The sequence below is a fragment of the Equus quagga genome, chromosome 15 (assembly GCF_021613505.1).
Source record: "Equus quagga isolate Etosha38 chromosome 15, UCLA_HA_Equagga_1.0, whole genome shotgun sequence".
Classification (NCBI taxonomy): domain Eukaryota; kingdom Metazoa; phylum Chordata; class Mammalia; order Perissodactyla; family Equidae; genus Equus; species Equus quagga.
In genome coordinates this window covers 31,061,795-31,083,028 of record NC_060281.1, presented here as the reverse complement: position 1 = coordinate 31,083,028, position 21,234 = coordinate 31,061,795, and the positions used below count along the sequence as shown (strand labels likewise).

Below are 21,234 nucleotides of genomic sequence, written 5' to 3'. Positions count from 1 at the left end.
GGAAAAGGGGAGAGTTTTTATAAGTGATTGAAGTTAAGTTGTTATGAGTGTAAAACAGATCATTATATATATATATACACACACATATATAAAAGATATTTTATGTAAGTCTCGTGGTAACAACAAAGCAAAAACTTACAGTAGGTAAAAGATAAAGGAAGGGAATCAAAGCATACCACTACAGAAATTCATCAATTCATAAAAGAAGGCAACGAGAGAGGAAGAAAAGAACAAGGGACCCACAAAACAGACATAAAAAAATAAGATGGCATTAGTAAGTCCTTACCTACCAATAATTACTCTTAATAGATTAAATTCTCCAATCAAAAGGAATAGAATGGCTGGATGGATCAAAACATCAATGACGACAACAAAGACTTAACCAGACAATGCCTACAAGAGATTCACTTCATCTTTAAAGACACAAACAGGCTCAAAACAAAGGGATGGAAAAAGGTGTTCCGTGAGAGTGGAAGCCAAAATAGAGCAGGGTAGTTATACTTATAACATAAAATAAACTTTAAGCCAAAAACTGACAAAGAGACAAAGAAGGTCATTATATAATGATAAAGGAGTCAATTCATCAAGAGGATATAACTATCATAAATATATATGCACCCAACACAGAAGCACAAAAATATATTAAGCAAATACTAACAGATCAGAAGGGAGAAAATGACAACAGTATAATAATAGTAGAAGACTTCAGTACCCTATTTTCAAAACGGATAGATCATCCACACAGAAAATCAATAACAAAATAACGGACTTGAACTATGCTTGAGACCAAATCACCTAACAGACATATACAGAACATTCCACCCAGCAGCAGAAGAATATATATTTTTCTCAAGTGCAAAAAGAACATTGTCCAGGATAGATAATATGTTAGGTCACAAAACAAGTCTTAAGGGGCTGGCCCCGTGGCCGAGTGGTTAAGTTCGCGCACTCCACTTCAGTGGCCCAGGGTTTCGCCAGTTCGGATCCTGGGCGTGGACATGGCACCACTCATCAGGCCATGCTGAGGTGGCATCCCACATACCACAACTAGAAGGACCCACAACAAAAAAATATACATACAACTATTTAATGGGGGGGGGGAGGGGTTGGGGAGAAAAAGCAGAAAAAAGAAAAAAAGAAGATTGGCAACAGTTGTTAGCTCAGGTGCCAATCTTAAAAAAAAAAAAGAGCGAAAAAAAACAAGTCTTAATAAATTCAAGAAGATTTAAATCATATCTAGTTATGTTTTCCAACCACAACAGTATGAAACTAAAAATTGAAAACAGGAGGCAAGCTGAATTTCTACAAACACGTGGAAATTAAACAACATACTCCTAAACAACCAATGGGTCAAAGAAGAAATCAAAAGGGAAATCAAAAAATACCTTGAGACAAACAAAAATGTAAACACAACATACAAAATCTTATGGGATGCAGCAAACACAGTTCTAAGAGGGGAGTTTATAGCCAGGTATGCCCACATTAAGAAAAAAGAAAGATCTCAAAAAAAGCAACCTAACGTACTGCTCAAGAATTAGAAAAAGAAAAACTAAGCCCAAAGTTGTTAGGCAGAGGAAAAAGATAATAAAGATTACAGCAGAAATGAATGCAATAGAGACCAAAGAGATTATATAAAAGATTGAGGAAACTAAGACTTGGGTTTTTGAACACACAAAAAAATTAACAAACCTTTAGCTAGACAAAGAAAAAAGAGAGAGAATTCTAATTAATAAAATCATAAATGAAAGAGGAGCTATTACAACTGATACCACAGAAATACAAAGTACCATAAAAGAATACTATGAACAATTATATGCCAACAAATTAGATAACTTAGAATAAATGTATAAATTCTTGCAAACATACTACTAACGAAGACTGAATCCTAAAGAAATAGGAAATCTGCACAGATCACTAACAATAAGGAGATTGAATCAGTAACCTAAAACCTCCTAACAAAGTAAAGCCCAGATGGTTTCACTGGTGAATTCTACCAAATATTTAAAGAATAATTAATGCCAATCCTTCTCAAACTCTTCGAAAACATTAAAGATGGAGAACATTCCCAAATTCATTTTACAAGACCAGTGTTTCCAAAAGCCAGATAAGGACACTACAAGAAAGGATAACTACAGGCCAATGTCCCTGATCAAAATAGATGCAAAAATTCTCAAAAAAAAAATATTGGCAAACTTAATTCAACAGCATCTTAAATGAATCATACTCCATGATCAAGAGGGATTTACCCCTGGGATGTAAGGATGTTTCAACATATACAAACCAATAAATGTGATACACCACAAAATAGAGTGAAAGATAAAAGTCATATGATTATCTCAATACATTCAGGAAAAGCACTTGAGAAAAACACACCATCTTTTCATGAGAAAAACTCTCAACAGTTTGGGTAGAAGGAATGTACCTTAACATAATAAAGGCTTTATATGACAAGCCCACAGCTAACATCATACTTGATGATGAAAGGTTGAAAGCTTTTCCTCTAAGATCAGGAATAAGACAAGGGAGCTCACTCTCACCATTCCTATTCAACATAACACTGGAAGTCCTATAGAGAGAAATCAGGCAAGAAAAAGAAATAAAATGCATCCAGTTAGAAAGGAAGAAGTAAAATTGTCTCTGTTTGCAAATTACATGATCTTATTCATAGATAATCCTAAAGACTCCACCAAAAAACTGTTAGAACTAATCAACAAATTTAGTAAAGTTGCTGGATATAAAATCAACATACAGATCAGTTGCACATATATACATTAACAACGGACTATCTGAAAAAGAAAGAAACTCCCACTCAAAATGGTGAGGAAAACAATAACTCCTCAGGAATAAATTTAACCAAGAAGGTAAAAGATCTGTACACTGAAAATTAAAAGACGATGAAAGAAATTGAAGATGACACAAATAAATGGAAAGAAATCCTGTGTTCATGGTTCAGAAAAATGAATAATGTTAAAATTCCCATACTACACAAAGCCACTTAATAGATTCAATGTAGTCTTTACCAAATTCCAATGGCATTTTTCACAGAAATAGAACAAACAATCCTAAAATTTGTATAAAACAACAGAAGACTCCAAAGACTCCACAGCAATCCTGGGAAAGAAGAACAAAGCTAGAGGCACCACACTGTCTGATTTCAAACTATATTACTATATGATAATCAAACTATATAGTAATCAAAACAGTAATGGTACGGGCATAAAAACAGACAAACAGACCAATAGAACACAATTGAGAGCCTAGAAATAAACCCATGCATATCCAGTTAACTAATATTTGACAAGAGTGCCAAGCATACTGAGCAGAGAAAAGACAGTGTCTTCAATCAACAGTGCAGGGAAAATTGGATATTCACACATAAAAGAATGAAATTAGACCCTTATCTTACCCCACACGCAAAATTTAATTCAAAATAGATTAAAGACTTAAATGTAAGACCTGAAACTATAAAACTCCTAGAAGAAAACATAGGGAAAAGCTTACTGACATGGGTCCTGGCAATGATTTTTTGGATATGACACCTAGAGCACAAGCAACAAAATAGAAAATAAACAAGTGGGACTACATCAAATTAAAATGCTTCTGCACAAAAAAAGAAACAATCAACAAAATGAAAAGGCAGCACACAGAATGGGAGAAAATATTTGCAAACCACACATACGATAAGGAGTTAATATCCAAAATATATAAGGAATTCATCCAATTTAATAGCAAAAAGAGCAAAGAATCTAATTAAAAATGGTGAAAGGACCTGAATAGACATTTTTCCAAAGAAGGCACTCAAATGGCCAACAGGTACATGAAAATGTGCTCAACATCATTAATCATGAGGTAAATGAAAATCAAAACCACAATGAGATATCATCTCACACCTATTAGAATGGTTATCATCAAAAGACAAGAGACAAATGCTAGCGAGGATGTGGAGAAAAGAGAACTGTTGTGCACCATTGGTAGAAATGTACATTGGTGCAGTCACTGTGGAAAACAGTGTGGAAGTTCCTCACAAAATTAAAAATAGAACTACTATATGACTCAGCAATTCCACTTCTGGATCTATATCTGAAGGAAATAAAAACACTATGTCAAAGAGATATCTGCACCCCCGTGTCTATTGCAACATTATTACAATAGCCAAGACATGGAAAGAACCTGTGTGTCCATAAATGGATTAATGGATAAAGAAAATGCAGTGTGTATATATACACAATGGAATACTATTCTGCCATAATAAAGAAGGAAATTCTTCCATTTAAAACAACATAGATAGATCTTTAGGGAATTATGCTAAGGGGAATAAGTCAGAGAAAGACAAACACTGTATGATCTCACATATATGTGGAATCTAAGAAAACCAAACTCATGAAAAAAGAGATCAGATTTTTGGTTGCCAGACATAGGGGTTGGAAGTGGGGGAATTAGGTGAAGATGGTCAAAAGGTACAAACTTCCAGTTATAAGATAAAAATGTACTGGGGATGTAATGTATATAACATGATGACTATAGTAAACAATGTATTGCATATTTGAAAGCTGCTGAGAGAAGATCTTGAAAGTTCTCATCACAAGGAAAAAATTTTTTGCATCTATATGAAGTTATGGTTATTGACTAAACTTACTGTGGTAATCATTTTACAATGTATACATATATGCCATACACCTTAAACTTATACAATGTTATATGTCAATTATATATCAATAAAACTAGAAAAAATTAAAAGTAAAAAAGAGAAGAGAAATTGGACTCCTATATTACACCACTCACAAAAATTAACCGGATTAAAAACTTAAATGTAAGACACGCAATCATAAATCTTGTAGGAAAAAAACTCCTTGACATTGGTCTTGGCAATGATTTTTTGGATATGATACCAAAAGTACAAGCAACAAAAGCAAAAATAAGCAAGTGGGACTATATCAAATTAAAAAGCTTCCTTACAGCAAAAGAAAGAATAAATGAAAAGGCAACCTATGGAATGGGAGAAAATATTACAAACCATCTATCTGACAAAATGTTAATATCCAAAATATATAAGGAACTCACAAAACTCAAGAACAAAAAACCAAACTATCGAATTAAAAAAACGAGCAGAGGAATTGAATACATACAAATGGCCAAATAAGACATAAAAATGGCCAATGGGTACAGGAAAAGAGGCTCAACAGGGCTTATCATCAGAGAAATGCAAACCAAAAACACGAGATATCACCTCACACCTGTTAGAATGACTGTCATCAAAAAGACAAGAGATAGGAAGTACTGGTGAGGATGTAGAGAAAAGAGAACCTTTGTGCACTCTTGTCAGGAATGTAAATTAGTACAGTCACTATGGAAAACAGTATGGGGTTTCCTCAAAAAATTAAAAATACAACTACCATATGATCTGACAATCCCACTTCTGGATACATATTCAAAGGAAATAAAAACAGGCTATTGAAGAGATATCTGCACTACCATATTCATTGCAGCATTATTGACAATAGCTAAAATATGGAAACAATCTAAGTGTCTGTCAATGGATAAATGGAATATTATTCACCCATGAGTAAGAAGAAAATTCTGCCAACAACTAGTAGGTTGTTCTCTAGTATCCTCATACACTTTTCTCCAAGGTATATGCCCACTAAGACTCAGCTCCTATTGTTAGCAAACTTGTTTATAAAGGATATACTTGCTATTTTGATTAAATTATCAAATTAAAGATTACCCAATGAAATCTGCGTGCAAAAAATAGTTGTTTCTACGAAACTGACTTGAAGGAAGGGAATAAGATTCTGATCCTCTCAACAAGAAGGAATCTTCTAGCATGGGACCAGCATGACAATGTTGAACTGTAGGAATGTCCTAGAATATACTTTACCACTCACCACTATAATGGGGCTTAAGCATCAACTAGAAAAATCAGATTTCAATGTCTCCCTAAACTCTGAGTCTGGTTCAATCTCCAGCCCTGCCTCTTGTCTTTACAGGGTCAACAGCAAAGAGCTACAAATAGAGACCAAGGGCTCTCTGGACACCAAGCACAAGTCCTCCCCACTTCCCCAAATATGTCACTCCCTCTTGACTCCTTTGGTGAATGACAATGCACATCCAGAGGAAGAAGACAAAACCAGCACAGAACCTCTGACTACTCAGCATCTTGTTCGAGGCAGATTCAGACTATGATCTAGGGGAGCAGAATTCTGAGTGTCAGTATTTGTCCACACATTCATAAGTGCCCATGTCTGATGACCTGCATTACAGCCTAAGGTATAGGAGAGAAAGGCCCCAAAAAAGTGTAGTTCTCATCCTGATCTCATCCAGGAGATGAAAGGACCTGCCATTGCCTCCTCAGGCACAATGGGTGGGTGAACGAGCAGGGAGGAGAGGATGCCTGCTCCTCAGGGCCATGGCCCTCCATAACCTCAGAGATAGCTCCCAGCCACCTGTCTTAATGACAAAACCCAAAGTCTGAGATGGAGACCAGTTTTCAGTGCTGGAGCCACAGTGTGTAGTGACCTTCCTAATAACTGGGAAGAGAATTTCATCAGGATCAACAGGTCACTATATCCACAGGCAAGGGGAGCTCTATCCTCTGAGAATTCCAGCTCAGCAGTGCCATCAGGTGACTGTGCAGGAGACAAGGAGAAGGATGGATGTGAGTTCGCATCCCCAACAAAGGACACTAGAAGCAGAGAGAGCTCTGCCATTTATATCCTAGGGTCTATGATATAAAGAAACAAACTTCTCTTTTTTGTTACTCTACTGTGATGGGGCTCTGGAGGCTAGGGTGCTCCATAGGGCAGGTGTAGACATCTTCACACTGGGGAGTCATTTACAGCATCACCAAGATCTGGAAGGTCCAATCCCTGTTCCTACTCAGGGGAGTGGACACAAGGTTGCCTATTTGAATCTCATGTACATAACGTTTTTGAGAGATGTGCATGTTACTCAGGTTTGGCCAATCAGAATCTTCCCTAAAATTGTTCAAACTTTGGTAGACACTCTAGGAACACACAACAGAGACACACACACACACACAACAGAAACAAAGATGAGATAAGATGTGAGGTGATGAGAAAGAGAGATGCAGAAAATAGAAAAAGATGAAATGCAGAGAGATAAAGAGATGTAGATAAATACTGACAAGGGTGCAGATACAGAAAAATGAGAGAGAAAGAGACAGAGGCAGAGACGCAATGAAAAAGCAAGAGACACAAGGGAGACAGAGACAGAGATGAAGATACAGATATAGAAACAGAGAGACACACAAAAGAACTATACAAGGACAAACAGAGACAGAGAAAGAGAAAAAGGTGCACAGGTAGAAATACAACAGAAAGAGAAGAGAGAGAAAAGACCTCATTATCTGGAAATAATCACTTCTGAAATCAACTTGCCCCCAGGCTTCCTTGTAATGTGAACAAAGTAAACCTGAATTGGGTTTCTATTGCTGGGAACCAAAAGTAGTAATGTTATTGATGATTATACTTTTTCAGAAACAAAAATTGACTTCAATCAATGTGACTTGCCAAGACATATTTGAAATAACAGTTTGGTTCTCTGCAACACCAGGGGCTACTATATCTGTGCCGAGATAGTTCCACTATGCTTACATACACAATACTCACCAAACTGGAAGAGAGGCCGGCACACCTTAAGGCCATTGTACTGAACATCAATACTAAAAAGCCATGAAATATGTGACATTGAATTGATTTTCTATCTCTTCTGCTCACCCTTACACAGCACCCCAAGATGCCTCTAGTCTCCCTTCAAGGAACAAAATATTTTCCTTTGATTCTGCAGTGGTTTTCTGCCTCCATCCAGTTAAGAAAGCTCAGGGTACACATAACTCATAATCATTTTTATTTATGATAAAGGCTCTATAGTCAGGTAAATGGCTTCAATGTGCTTCTCTTGTACAGCCTGTGGGGGGAGAATGGATACAGAAAAACCCCTTGAGACCCGAGTAGATGCTGCTGGCAGCAACTGCACAGGCAGAGCTCTGGGGTCAGTGCAGGAAGCAGTATCACAATCAGATCCTCAAGGCAAGGGTCACAGGAGGTGGCCTGGAGACTGCATCAGAGTCACTGTAGGACTCTGATCTGAGAGGGGGATAGGCTGACACAGGCAGGTGGGAATTCTGAGCAAGGCGAGGCAGGCATTACAGAAGAACGAAAACAAATCCCACAGTATCCTCAGGTGTCAGCGCAAGAGCCCTGTAAAAGAGAGAGAATGATCAGCACAGGGCATCCTGAGGGATGTGCCCTCTCCACTCCTCTTGGGGCCCATGTAGCATCAGACAGAGAAAGCTGAGGTCCAGGGCATATGGTTACCATCTCCCCCAACATCTGTGTAAAAGTGAAATGAGCTAAAGAGGCCACAGCACTTTAGCTCCACAAAGATGTGTGGGAGGCGGGGGAGCAGCTGTTATCCTTTTGGGGGGATATAAAGATTTCACTCTTTTTAGTATATTAGATGATAATTCACCTTCTGTCCACCACTAGTAGCTTCTTTCAGTCACTTATAAATGCACACAATGAGTATCCACCAACACGTGGCACAAAGTGGGCATCATCCTGGTGTCTAACACACAAGACGTGGCTCTGGCTCCAAGTTTCACAGAAAGATGCCGCCAAAGTTATGGCCTAGTTCTAGGGAACAACCTCGGGAGCTTCCTACAGAAACTGGACAAGCTTCAAACTTCTCCCCTAACCTTGATCCCCATAGCAGGGAACAGGCCATGAACTGAGACCACTGTGCCCACGTACACTCACCTCAGCCCTTCCCTCTTTTACCTGTCCCCACAGCCCCCACGGAATCCAACCAAAAATAGTACCTGCTGGTGGAGGCCCATGAGGTCCTACAAAAGAAAGTTGTACAGAGAAAGATCTCATTACACAAACAGCCAGTCCCTCACTCACCCCAAAGCGAAATGAGACAAGCAACTTCTTTGGAAATTTATTTCCTCCCTACCCATCCGGCACAAGGCCTTAACTATCCTAAGCTAAAATCTCCAAAATGAATGAAACTGTCACTAGAAGGAAGGGAAGCCCATGTTCTGACCCTCTTAAAGGAGGAAGCTTTCAGAAAAGAGCCAGTTAGAGATGATGAACTGGAAGGAAGTCTTAGAACACACTCCACCAGTCACCTCTGTGGTAGGGCAACCTTTCAACCAGTAAAATCAGGTTCCAATGTCTCCCCCTAGGTTGTTCCATCTCCTCCCACCACCAGCCCAACCTCCTTCCTTCAGGATGAGGAGGAAGAGGCCTCCCTGAACAGAGGGTCTCAGTCACAGCTCATTCTCCCCCTTTTCCCACAGCGCCTTACCCTTCTGGCTCCTGTGATGGATGATAAGGCCCAGGCCGAGGAAGATCAGCCCCAGCACGAAGCCCCCAATGCCACTCAGCATCTTGCTCTGGGCAGATTCAGACTGTGCCTCTAGGGAGCAAAGCCTGAGTGTCAGTATTTGTCACCACACCCCACAGGGTCCCTTTAGGAAGTCTGAAGTCCAGTCAGAGGTACAGGAGGAGGAGGTGCCAGGAGAACCTAGTACTCCATTCTGCCCACCTCTAGGGGAGGAAAGGACCTGCCAATCCTTGGACACAGTGGGTCCAAGGGGATCAGAGAGGGAAGCAGATCCCTGCTTCTCAGGACACATCCATAACCTTAGCCCCTATGATCCTAGTCACCAGCCATAATAGTCAATCCTTCAGGGCTATCAGGGCTGGGTTCTGGGGCCACGGTGTGTAGGTGACCTCTCTATTATCTAGAAAGACAGTGAGACCAGAGGCGCTCTAGTCTCATGTGATTTCCAGCTCACTAGTGACATCAGGGGTAAAGGATGGGATGGGCCAGAGGAAGCTCTGCCCTCTGTCTTGTGGGGCCCACAGTGAAAGGAAACAAACTGCCCCTTACGCCACTCCACTGTGATGGGGCTCTGGAGGCTGGGGTGCTCCACGTGGCAGGTGTAGACATCTCCTCGCTGGGGAGTCATTTCCAGCATCACAAGGATCTGGAAGGTCCAGTCCCCATTCCTAATAAGAGGAGTGGATACAACACCAGCTGTCTCCTCCTGGTCATTCCTGAACCATCGAACTTTGATCTGGCCTGGATAGAAATCTGTCACCGAACAGACCAGCATGTTGTGATGGTTTAGAGCCTCTGTCCTGGATGGGGAGATGGTCACTCTGGGTTCCACTGAGGGGAGGAAAAGACAGTGAGATGTGAGACCACACAGCAAGTCTCCCATGAGGAGAGTCCTCCTTGGTACACAGTAAGGATCCCTGGACTCCAAGTCTCGGATTAGGATTCGAGCTTGGCCACTTTATTAGCTTCAATAAACACATTAGTCAGTTTACTTTTCAGAGTCTCAAGAGAAATAGTAATCATCCTTTGGGAGTTATTCCATTGATACTAATTGATAAAGACGAACCACTTTAAAATTATAAATTGTCATCTTATAAAGGTCACTATTCACAAAATTAGAAAAAAAATAAAAATAATAAACCTAGACTTCTTTTCTTCCACACCTATTGAAGGTGACCATCAGCATCAGCTTTAGTGACTCATGCTAGGACAGTGACACTGTTTCCTGTTAGTCCCAGTGCTCCTCAGAGTAGAGAAAATACAGCTGTGTTGACTCTCTCCTGTTGACTGGGAGACCATCAACACAGTCATGGCCCCACAAAAGGTAACATGGACTGAGAATTAAGAATGTATAGATATTTCTATGTCCAACAAAGTAGGACAACGGCAACCACGACATCTTTCCTACAAAGCAGTGCTTCTCAAACAGGCTACATTCTACAATTCTCAGCCTGTAATACTAACAAAATTTGAGAGCAAGAGCACTTCTTACAAGCTGCTGGTCAACAAAGCATCTCTGTCAGCTTTTAGCCTAACCTTTGCTCAAATGGCATTCTATGGAGAATTCTCCCCAAAAATGTATATTATTAAATATATGAACATCCCTTTCCACATCATATATGCCACCTATATTTTATTCATTCACTGACTAATTTATTTATTCACTCAACAAATACAAATTTGACAAGCACTGGGAATCCACAGATAAACAACAGACCATGGTCCCTGCCCTTACAGAACTTGCAAACTAGTAAAAATCTAGAGGGAAAAAAAAGAATATTATTTTCAAAAGTTCTTAATTTTTGAAGGAAAAGAAAGAGAACCTTGAAAACAAATAGCACTGATAAACATCACCTATGCCCATAACATGAATTCCTTTATCTTCTCAGATTGCTACTCATGGTCAAATGAAACACACCTCTCCCTACGTACTTTACATATCTTATCTCTTACCTCTCCAGCTATTTTATTGCATCTCCCTTATTCCCTTAACATGAAACTATAGCAAATATTTTATGTGTTTTATTTATTTGCTAATACATTATGTTCTCTCATTTTCTTCTTTTTTCGTAATTTTCTTTTAACAATTGAATTTCATTACTATCTGCCTACCATACTCCATTCACTTGCTATTAAGAATTACTTGGATGATGTCAGCAACTTGGCAGAGTGAGCCGTTCACTTTGTCTCGCCCCCTTTTGCACTACAACTAGATGGACATTCATTGACCAATGGAGGAAGCCCACACAGCACAACAGGATGCCTGAGAGACACACACAGCTATACATCTGAGGGTGGATGGACTGGCCACTGAGGAAGTGGCAGAGAGAGGTGAGCATGCCCAGCTCTCCCTCAGTAGCCCTATGCATGCACATGAACTCTTTCTAGCCTGGTGCAAGAGCCTGGTAATTGGGAACACACACTGGGGTGACCATAGGAGGAGGTGGTGGTAACAATTGCCTGCACTCTCCTGGTGAGGAGGAGGAGCCCACCATGCCCCTGTGCTGCCAAGGAGTGGCCCTAGCTCGGTCCAGCAAGGAAGCCTCGCCCACCAAGCACAGTGGCCCACAGACTGTAAACAGAGACCACAGCTGATCTACACCCTAGGGCAGGCACACCCCAGGCCCAAGTGAGTGCTCATAGTGCAGCTGAACCCTGAAAGAGGGAATGTGTCCCAGGCAGCTGTGGGAAGAAGTGATGGCAGCTTCGAGCCCACTCAGGTTCACTTTATTTTTTTTTAGCAAGATTAGCCCTGAGCTAACATCTGCTGCCAATCCTCCTCTTTTTTGCTGAGGAAAACTGGCCCTGAGCTAACATCCCTGCCCATCTTCCTCTACTTTATGTGTGGGACGCCTGCCACAGCACGGCTTGACAAGCGGTGTCTAGGTCTGCACCTGGTATCTGAACTGGCAAACCCCGGGCTGCCGAAGCAGAATGCGCTAACCTAACCACTGTGTCACCAGGTTAGCCCCTTGGGTTCACTTCCTTGGTGGGGAGGGGAAGCCTACCATACCCTTGTGCCACCAAGGAGCAGCCTTAGCTCTGGTCCCAGCAAGAAAGCCATGCCCAAAAGCACAGCAGCCCACAGACCTCAAGTAGAGATTGCAGCAGATCTACATGCTGGGGCAAACACAGCCCAGGCCCATGTGTGCAAGTGCTCATAGTCCTGCTGAGTTCCCAAAGGAGGAATGTGTCCCGGGTGGCTGTGGGAAGAGGCAACGGCAGCTTTTAGCTGAGTGGTGATTGCTTTCCTGGTGGGGAGGGGGAGCTCATAGTGCCCCTGAGGTGCCAAAGAGTGGCCCTAGCTCAATCCAGAAAGGATGCCCTGTCGGCCAAGGATGGTCCACACAAGTGCCTGAACACACTCCAGGCTGGGGCAAGCATTCATAATACCCCCACAGCTTCCAGCAAATGGGGTGGGGCCAGAAACTCTGCTCCCACTTTCCCCTTGCAATAACAGGTGGAATCTGCATCCTAAGAATATCACAAATGCCCCAACACAAGATTAGCTCATCAAACATCACAAGAAATTGCAGCAACAATTCAGACCAGAAGGGAAATGACAATTCTCCAGAAACCAATCCTGAAGACACAGAAATTTACAATCTAAATGTCAGAGAATTTAAAACAGTCATCATAAGGAAACTCAACAGCTTACAAGAAAACAGGGAAAGACAATTCAAAGAGCTCAGCAATAGAATGAATCTCCTCACCAAAGAGATTGAAACTATAAAAAAAATCAAGCAGAAATTGTGGATATGACAAACATATTTAATGAAATAAACACAATTAATGAAAAAATAATCTAGAATCATTAAGTAATTGAACTGATCTTATGGAGGAAAGAATTAGTCTTCTAAAGGAAAAAAATGTAGAAATTCTACAAGTGGAGGAGGAGACAGAACTAAGATTTTTTAAAAATGAAGGAATTCTTTAAGAAATATCTGACTTGATTAGAAAAAACAACATAAGGATTATAGGTATTCCAGAGGGGTAGGGAGGGAGAAAGGAGCACAGAGCTTGTTCAAAGAAATAATTGCTGAGAATTTCCCAAACCTGGGGATGGTTCCAGATTTACAAATAAATGAAGCTAATAGAATGCCCAACTTCGTCAATGCTAAAAGACCTTCTCCAAGGCATGTAATAGTAAAAATGGCAAAAGTTAATAATAAAGAAAAAAATATTAGGAGTAGCAAGGTAGAAGCAAATAACCTACAAAGGAAACCCTATCAGGCCTTCAGCAAATTTCTTGGCAGAAACTCTACAGGCTAGGAGAGAATGGAATGATATATTCAAATACTGAAAGACAAAAACTTTCAGCTGAGAATACTTTATCCAGTGAAACTTTCCTTCAGATATGACGGAGAAATAAAAGTTTTCCCAGATAAATAAAAGCTGAGGGAGTTCATCACCACTAGACCTCCCCTACAAGAAATAATTAAAGATTTCCTTACACAGGCAACAAAGAGGCAAAGGTCTACAAAGCTCTCAGCAAGGAGACAAACAGACAGATATTATCAGAAACCTGCATCTCTCTACCAGAATAGGGAGGCAAAGACTCAATTACAACTTAAAAGAGAAAGGGAAAGAAAGCATCAAAAGTAATGATAAACACTTCAACTTAGCCACAAGCTCAAAAAATTAAAAACAGAACAATTTGTAACAGCAATTACTCAGAAGGAGAGAGGAAAGGGAAGGAATTTGCTTAGGTTAATGGAGATAAGAGGTTATCAGAAAATGGACTATCCTGTCTCCAATATCTTTCATACAATCCTCACGGTAATCACTAAGCAAAAAATCAGAACAGAGCCACAATTCACAAAAAGAGAGAGAACTGAGAAATCTCCCTCAGAAAACCACCAAAGTGAAATGGCAGTCAGAAATACAAAGGAAAAGAAACAGTGGAAACATAGAACAGCCAGAAAACAAGAGATAAAATGGCAGTATTAAGCCCTCATATATCAATAATCACTCTAAATGTAAATAGATTGAATTCTCCAATCAAAAGACACAGAGTAGCTGGATGGATTAAAAAACAAGGACCAACAATATGCTGCCTCCCAGAAACGCACCTCAGCTCCAAAGAGAAACATAGGCTTAGAGTGAAGGGATGGAAGACTATACTCCAAGCTAACGGCCAACAAAAGAAAGCACGTGTTGCCATACTTTTATCAGAGAAAGCAGGCTCCAAGTTAAAAAAGACAACGAGAGACAAAGAGGGGCAGTATATAATGATAAAAGGGACATTCCACCAAGAGGACATACAGTTATTAATATATATGCACCTAACACAGGGGCACCAAAGTGCATAAAGCAATATTAACAGACCTAAAGAGAGAAATTAACAGCAACACAATAATAGTAGGGGACCTCAACACCCACTTACATCAATGGACAGATCATCCAGACAAAAAGTCAATAAGGAAATAGTAGATTTAAATGAAACATTTGATTAGTAGATATATAGAGAACACTCCATCTGAAAACAGCAGAATATGCATTCTTCTCAAGTGCATGTGGATCATTCTCAAAGATAGACCATAGAGTGGGAAACAAGGCAGCCTCGATAAATTTTAGGAGATTGAAATCATCCCAACCATCTTTTCTGACCACATTGCTATGAAGCTAGAAATCAACCACAAGAAAAAAAACTGGGAAAGTCAGAAATATGTGGAGACTAAACAACATGCTATTGAACAACCACTGGATCACTGAAGAAATCAAAGGGGAAATTAAAAAATACCTGGAGACAAACAAAAGTGAAACTACAACCTACCAACTCTTATGGGATGCAACAAAAGCAGTCCTAAGACGGAAATTCACGGCAATACAGGTCTACCTCAACAATCAAGAAAAATCTCAAATAAGTAATCTTAAAATGCACCTAACAGAGCTATAAAAAGAAGAACAAAGAAAGCCCAAAGTCAGAAGAAGGAAGGAAATAATAAAAATCACAGCAGAAATACATGAAACAGAGACTAAAAAAACAGTAGAAAGGATTAATGAAACTAAGAGCTGGTCCTCTGAGAAGATACACAAAATTGACAGAACCTTAACCATACTCACCAAGAAAAAAAGAGAGAAGGCTAAACTAAATAAAATTAGAAATGAAAGAAGAGAAATTACAACAGAGACTGAAGAAATATAAAGGATGATAAGAGAATACTATGAAAAACTATATGCCCACAAATTCGATAACCTAGAAGAAATGGATGAATTCCTAGACTCATACAACCTACCAAAACTGAATCAAGAAGAAATAGAGAATCTGAATAGACCAATCACAAGTACAGAGATTGAAACAGTAATTGAAAACCTTCCAGAAAACAAAAGTCCAGAACCAGATGGCTTCTCTGGAGAATTCTACCAAACATTCAAAGAATTACCTATCCTTCTCAAACTATTCCAAAAAATGAAAGAAGCTGGAATGCTTGGCAACACATTCTGTGAGGCCAACATTACCCTGATACCAAAACTAGGCAAGGACAACACAAAGAAGGAGAACTACAGGCCAACATCACTATCAACTTAGATGCAGAAATCTTCTACAAAATATTGGTAAACCGAATACAGCAATACATTAACAGGATTGTACACCATGATCAAGTGGGAATTATTCCAGGGACACAGGGATGGTTCAACATCCACAAATCAATCAAAGTGATAGACCACATTAACAAAATGAGGAATAAGAATCACATAATCATCTCAATAGATGCAGAGAAAGCATTTGACAAGATCCAACATCCACTTGAGATAAAAACTCTCAATAAAATGGGTATAGAAGGAAAGTGCCTCAACATAATAAAGGCCATATATGACAAACCCTCTGCCAACATCATACTTAAAGGTGAAAAACTGAAAGTCATCCCTCTGAGAACAGGAACAAGACAAGGGTGCCCACTCTCACCACTCTTATTCAACATAGTGCCGGAGGTATTGGCCAGAGCAATTAGGCAAGAAAAAGAAATAAAAGAATTCCAAATTGGAAAGGAAGAAGTGAAACTTACACTATTTGCAGATGACATGATTCTATATATAGAACACACTAAAGAATCCACCAGAAAACTATTAGAAATAATGAACAACTCCAGCAAAGTGGCAGGGTACAAAATCAATTTTAAAAAATCAGTTGCATTCCTATACACTAACAATGAACTAGAAGGAAGAGAAATCAAGAATACCATCTCATTTACAACTGCAACAAAAAGAATAAAATACCTAGGAATAAACTGAATCAAAGAGGTGAAAGACATACACTGAAAACTATAAGACATTACTGAAAGAAATTGAAGAAGACATAAAGAAATGGAAAGATATTCCATGTTCATAGGTTGGAAGAATAAACATAGCTAAAAATGTCCATACTACCTTAAGCAATCTACAGATTGAATGCAATCTCAATCAAACTCCAAATGACATTCTTCACAGAAATAGAACAAAGAATCCAAAAATTAACATGGAACAACAAAAGACCCTGAATAACCAACGCAATCCTGAGAAAAACGAACAAAGCTGGAGGCATCACAATCCCTGACTTTAAACATACTATAAAGCTACAGTAATCAAAACAGAATGGTACTGGCACAAAAACAGACAAACAGATCAATGGATCAGAGTTGAAAGCCCAGAAATAAAACCACACATCTATGGACAGTTAATCTTTGACAAAGGAGCCAAGAACATACAATGAGGAGAGGAAAGTCTCTTCAATAAACGGTGTTGGGAAAATAGGACAGCTACATGCAAAAGAATGAAAGCAGATCATTATCTTTCACCATACACAAAAATTAACTTTAAATGGATTAAAGATTTGCATGTAAGACCTGAAACCATAAAACTCCTAGAAGAAAATATAGGCAGTACACTCTTTGACATTGGTCTTAGCCACATCTTTTCGAATACCATGTCTACTCGGGCAAGGGAAACAAAAGAAAAAGTTAACAAATGGGACTACATCAGCCTAAAAAACTTCTGCACAGCAAAGGAAACCATCAACAAAATGGAAAGACAATCCACCAAGTGGGAGAAAATATTTGCAAATCATTTATCAGACAACAGGTTGATCTCCAAAATACATAAAGAACACATATGGCTCAACAAAAAAAAACCCAAACAATCCAATCCAAACATGGGCAGAGGATCTGAACAGATATTTTTCCAAAGAAGATACAGAGATGGCCAACAGGTACATGAAAAGAACTTTAACATCACTAATTATTAGGGAAATGTAGATCAAAACCACAATGATTATCACCTCATGCCTGTCAGAATGGCTATAATTAGGAAGACAAGAAATAAGCATTGGAGAGGATGTGGAGAAAAGGGAACTCTCATACACTGCTCATGGGATTGTAAACTGGTGCAGTGACTATGGAAAACAGTATGGAGAGTCCTCAAAAAATTAAGGATAGAACTAACATTATGACCAGCTATTCCACTTCCAGGTATTTATCCAAAGAACAAGAAAACATGAATGTGTAAAGATATTTGCACCCCTATGTTCATTGCAGCATTATTCACAATAGCCAAGACTTGGAAACAACCTAAGTGTCCATCAATGGATGAATCAATAAGGAAGATGTATATATAGTCAATGGAATACTACCCAGCTATAAAATAAAAAAGACGAAATCATGTGATTATTGACAACATGGATGGACCTTGAGGGTATTATGCTAAGCGAAATAAGTCAGACCATATGAAAGTAAGAAAAAGTCAAATACCCTATGATTTCACTCATAAGAGGATAAAACCAACAGCAATAACAACAAACACTTAGATACAAAGATTAGATTGGTGGTTACCAGAAGGGAAGGGGGGAGGAAGGAGGGCGAAAGGGGTGACAGGGCACAAGAGTGCAGTGATGAACAGTAATTAGTCTGGGTGGTGAACATGCTGTGGTCTACACAGAAATCAAAACATAATGAAGTACACCTGAAATCCATATAATGTTATAAACCAAGTTACCTCAATAAAATAAAAAAAATCTTTTTAGAAAAGGGAATTTGTAGGATATAGAAATAAATAAATAAAAGGAGTTGAAATTAAAAACAATAGACAAGAACAGGCTGATATTGCTGCTTCTGGTTATAATTCACTTTATCGAGGCTTTGCTTGCATTAGACTCTATGTACAGGTAGTAAACAACATAATAACTGTTGGGTATTTTGGGGAGGCTTCAGGACCTGGTGAATACTGTGGGCTAATTACTTAAAGAGTTAATTATGTATCAATATAAGCATATTAAAGTGGTGATGCTAATCCCTAACACACAAGGTAGTTGTGAAATTAAATGGCAAAATATAGATGGTGTTTGGTAAGGTAACTGCCTAGAAATAGGTGCTCATTAAATGGGTGTGATTAACTTTCAAAATGTCCAGCCTTGAAGTGGATGGTGATGCTGGGGAGAGAGGACAGGGTGAGGGAGGGTCTAGGCCAAAAGAAACCAGAACCAATTTTATTCAATAATTTAATAGCATCAATTTATTTACTCCAAAACTTCAGCTCTTTCTATTGTGCCATTTGTGAGCTTTTCTAAGAAACTAGAATTCTACCTTACAACACCATTCAAGTGTTGTTTTTATTTTTAACAAACACATTTTTCCTCAGACTTTACATTCATAAATTCTAAATTATTAAGGTCAAAGTTGATAAGAGTTTACTTTAAAGCATTTGGCAAAATAGTAAAGAATAATCAATAAAGTCAGTTTTTAAAGCTCTACTAACCCTTCTGTTTTCTTTTCAGCCTACCTAGATGGACAGCTGAGTGGATGTATTCATTAATTTCACAAAGGTTTACTGAGTTCAACTGTGCCAGTGTGGCAGGTACTAGACATACAAAGATAATTAGGACAGTCCCTCATCTCAAAGAGGTCCAGGACTAGTGACAGCCATTTAAGACAACAGAATTAAGATGAATCAAATTTGAAACCAAAAAGTCAAAATATATGTCACAACTCTCATATATTATCACTGTGCCCTGGCACAGCTGCGGAGCAGCACTATCTCTGATGCAGGATCAGCGAGCTGAGGAGTGGAAAGAAAGATTTCTTGGACTCTCAAGGTCTGGTAGCAGTGCTCCTTTATTCAGAGAATAGCACGGGGAAAGGACCCATGGGCAGTGAAGGACTGCAATGTGTTGAGGGTTAGGGCTAAATTTATAAGATGGGTACGTGACTTATTTTTACCAGGCAAAGGAAAGATGATGTAAAAAGTCATTAAATAGTATCAGTGCAGGTGGGGTCTGGTTATTGTGTGGTCGTTTAACTTTAGCTATGAAGGGGGTCACATAGATCGGCATATAGGCCAGGATGCCTTGGGCTTCTCTATCTTGGGCAGCCTTGATCCACATCATCTCCACCAGGCTGAGCCACTTAAGCTTTGCAGTCTCTGGAACCCTAAACAAGGACCTTGCTGGGAGAGCTCCCAGCAGGACCCTGGGCGGAGAGGAATGAGGGCACTCTGCACCGGTCAAAGGTGAGGAATGAGGAAGCAAACACTTCCCAGGCACGAGGCGGAGATGTGCATTATTAGTGGAAAGAAGAGCTGAGGGAGCGGGCCACTCTGGGCAGGCCTGGCCCGCCTCTGTAGGAAAGATCCAGAGCTGCAGACGTGGGTCCTCCATCTGCCCTCGGTCCTGCCCCTCCACCACGGGACGCGCCCACCTCCCTGTCCTCTCCATGGGCCCGATTCTCTGGCCCCAGAGGTCGCCTCCCAGAGCCCCCCGCCGCCCTCCCCGGATGTGGAGATGGCCGGGCCCGAGGTGGCCCCACGGAGGGCGGGCGGCCGGCGCTCACCTCGGCGCTGCCAGGTAAAGGGGGCATCCACCTGGTAGTTGTTTCTGCACACCCTGTCCACCTCGGCCCACGTGCTCTCCAGGATGTCCTTCTGTCCGTTCCAGTACTCGGCGTCCGGCCGCCCCGCCTCGGTCACCGCCCGGTACTCCCCCACGTCGCTGTCGAAGCGCACGAACTCCTCCCGGTTGTAGATGTATCTGGTCACGTACCGCACGTGCTCCGTCCCGTTGGTGAAGTAGCACTGGCCCATAAACTGGTACACGAAATCCACTGCGGGGAATCACAGCCCTGCCGTCAGTCCAGCCTCGGCCCCACAGCCCAACGCAGCAGCCGCTGTGCCGGCCGGCGTTCTGGGTCTCAGGCAGTTGAGTGGGAGAAACCTAACCCCGGGTCTCGACCTCAGGTTCCCGCTCAACCCGGCCCTGCCCTGCCCCTCCGTCTCTGAACCAGGGATCCTCAGGCAGCTTTTCGCCAGGCTTACCCAGCTCTGAGGGCTTCCAGAATTGCCTTCACATAAGGAAAGGAAAGCCCTGTCTCTAAGGGCAAGCCCTGGGAACTGAGAACTGAGTAAAGAGGACAGATGGGGTGATTTTACAAGGATCCCTGTTCTTAGAGGAATCAGGAGGTTCTTACATGAAGTCTCATTTTCCACAGAGCTCCTGGGAACCTCAGAGACAAACAAGTAGCCACAAAAGCACGAGAGTTCAAGGGAATGAAGAGAAAGGTCTACAATTATCTGTCCTCATCCTGAAAGGCATACTCTCTCGTTGTCTGATAAAGTGCCTTCCTTCCCGTATCTGGGTTTACTCTGAGTTTCTCCCAACCCCACCCCACCGCAGTGGGAGGTTTGCTCACTGTGTGTTTAGAAGAGACCAACACCTCCCCAGTCCTAAAAAGAAAAATTTTATTCATAGAAAGAACACAGACTTTCCAATTAGATAAACTGAATTCTAAATAAACTGTGCCAATTACCAGCTTGGGCAGATTACTTAACAGAGTATATCATAATTGTATAAAACGAAGTCATAATACCTACTCATGTTGTGTTAGGAAGATTGAGAGAGAA

General features: G+C 40.4%; 2 protein-coding genes across 4 annotated transcripts in view; one reads left to right on the top strand and one right to left on the bottom strand.

Annotated features, from left to right (window-relative positions):
* Positions 1-21,234, top strand: part of LOC124225965 (HLA class II histocompatibility antigen, DQ alpha 2 chain-like) — a 99,231-nt gene that overhangs the window by 11,323 nt on the left and 66,674 nt on the right. The gene's annotated exons all lie outside the window — the stretch shown is intronic.
* LOC124225967 (boLa class II histocompatibility antigen, DQB*0101 beta chain-like) overlaps positions 7,844-21,234 on the bottom strand; it is a 14,114-nt gene continuing 723 nt past the window's right edge. Inside the window, exons 2-6 of one of the 2 annotated variants that reach the window (XM_046638702.1) lie at positions 20,169-20,438; positions 9,919-10,200; positions 9,331-9,441; positions 8,840-8,863; positions 7,844-8,219 (exon numbers count right to left, since the gene is read on the bottom strand). In XM_046638702.1, coding sequence (XP_046494658.1) covers positions 8,206-8,219; positions 8,840-8,863; positions 9,331-9,441; positions 9,919-10,200; positions 20,169-20,438 — 701 coding nt within the window. In that variant the 3' untranslated portion in view covers positions 7,844-8,205. The remainder of the gene's footprint in view (positions 8,220-8,839; positions 8,864-9,330; positions 9,442-9,918; positions 10,201-20,168; positions 20,439-21,234) is intronic. The other variant, XM_046638703.1, reaches the window with a different exon arrangement.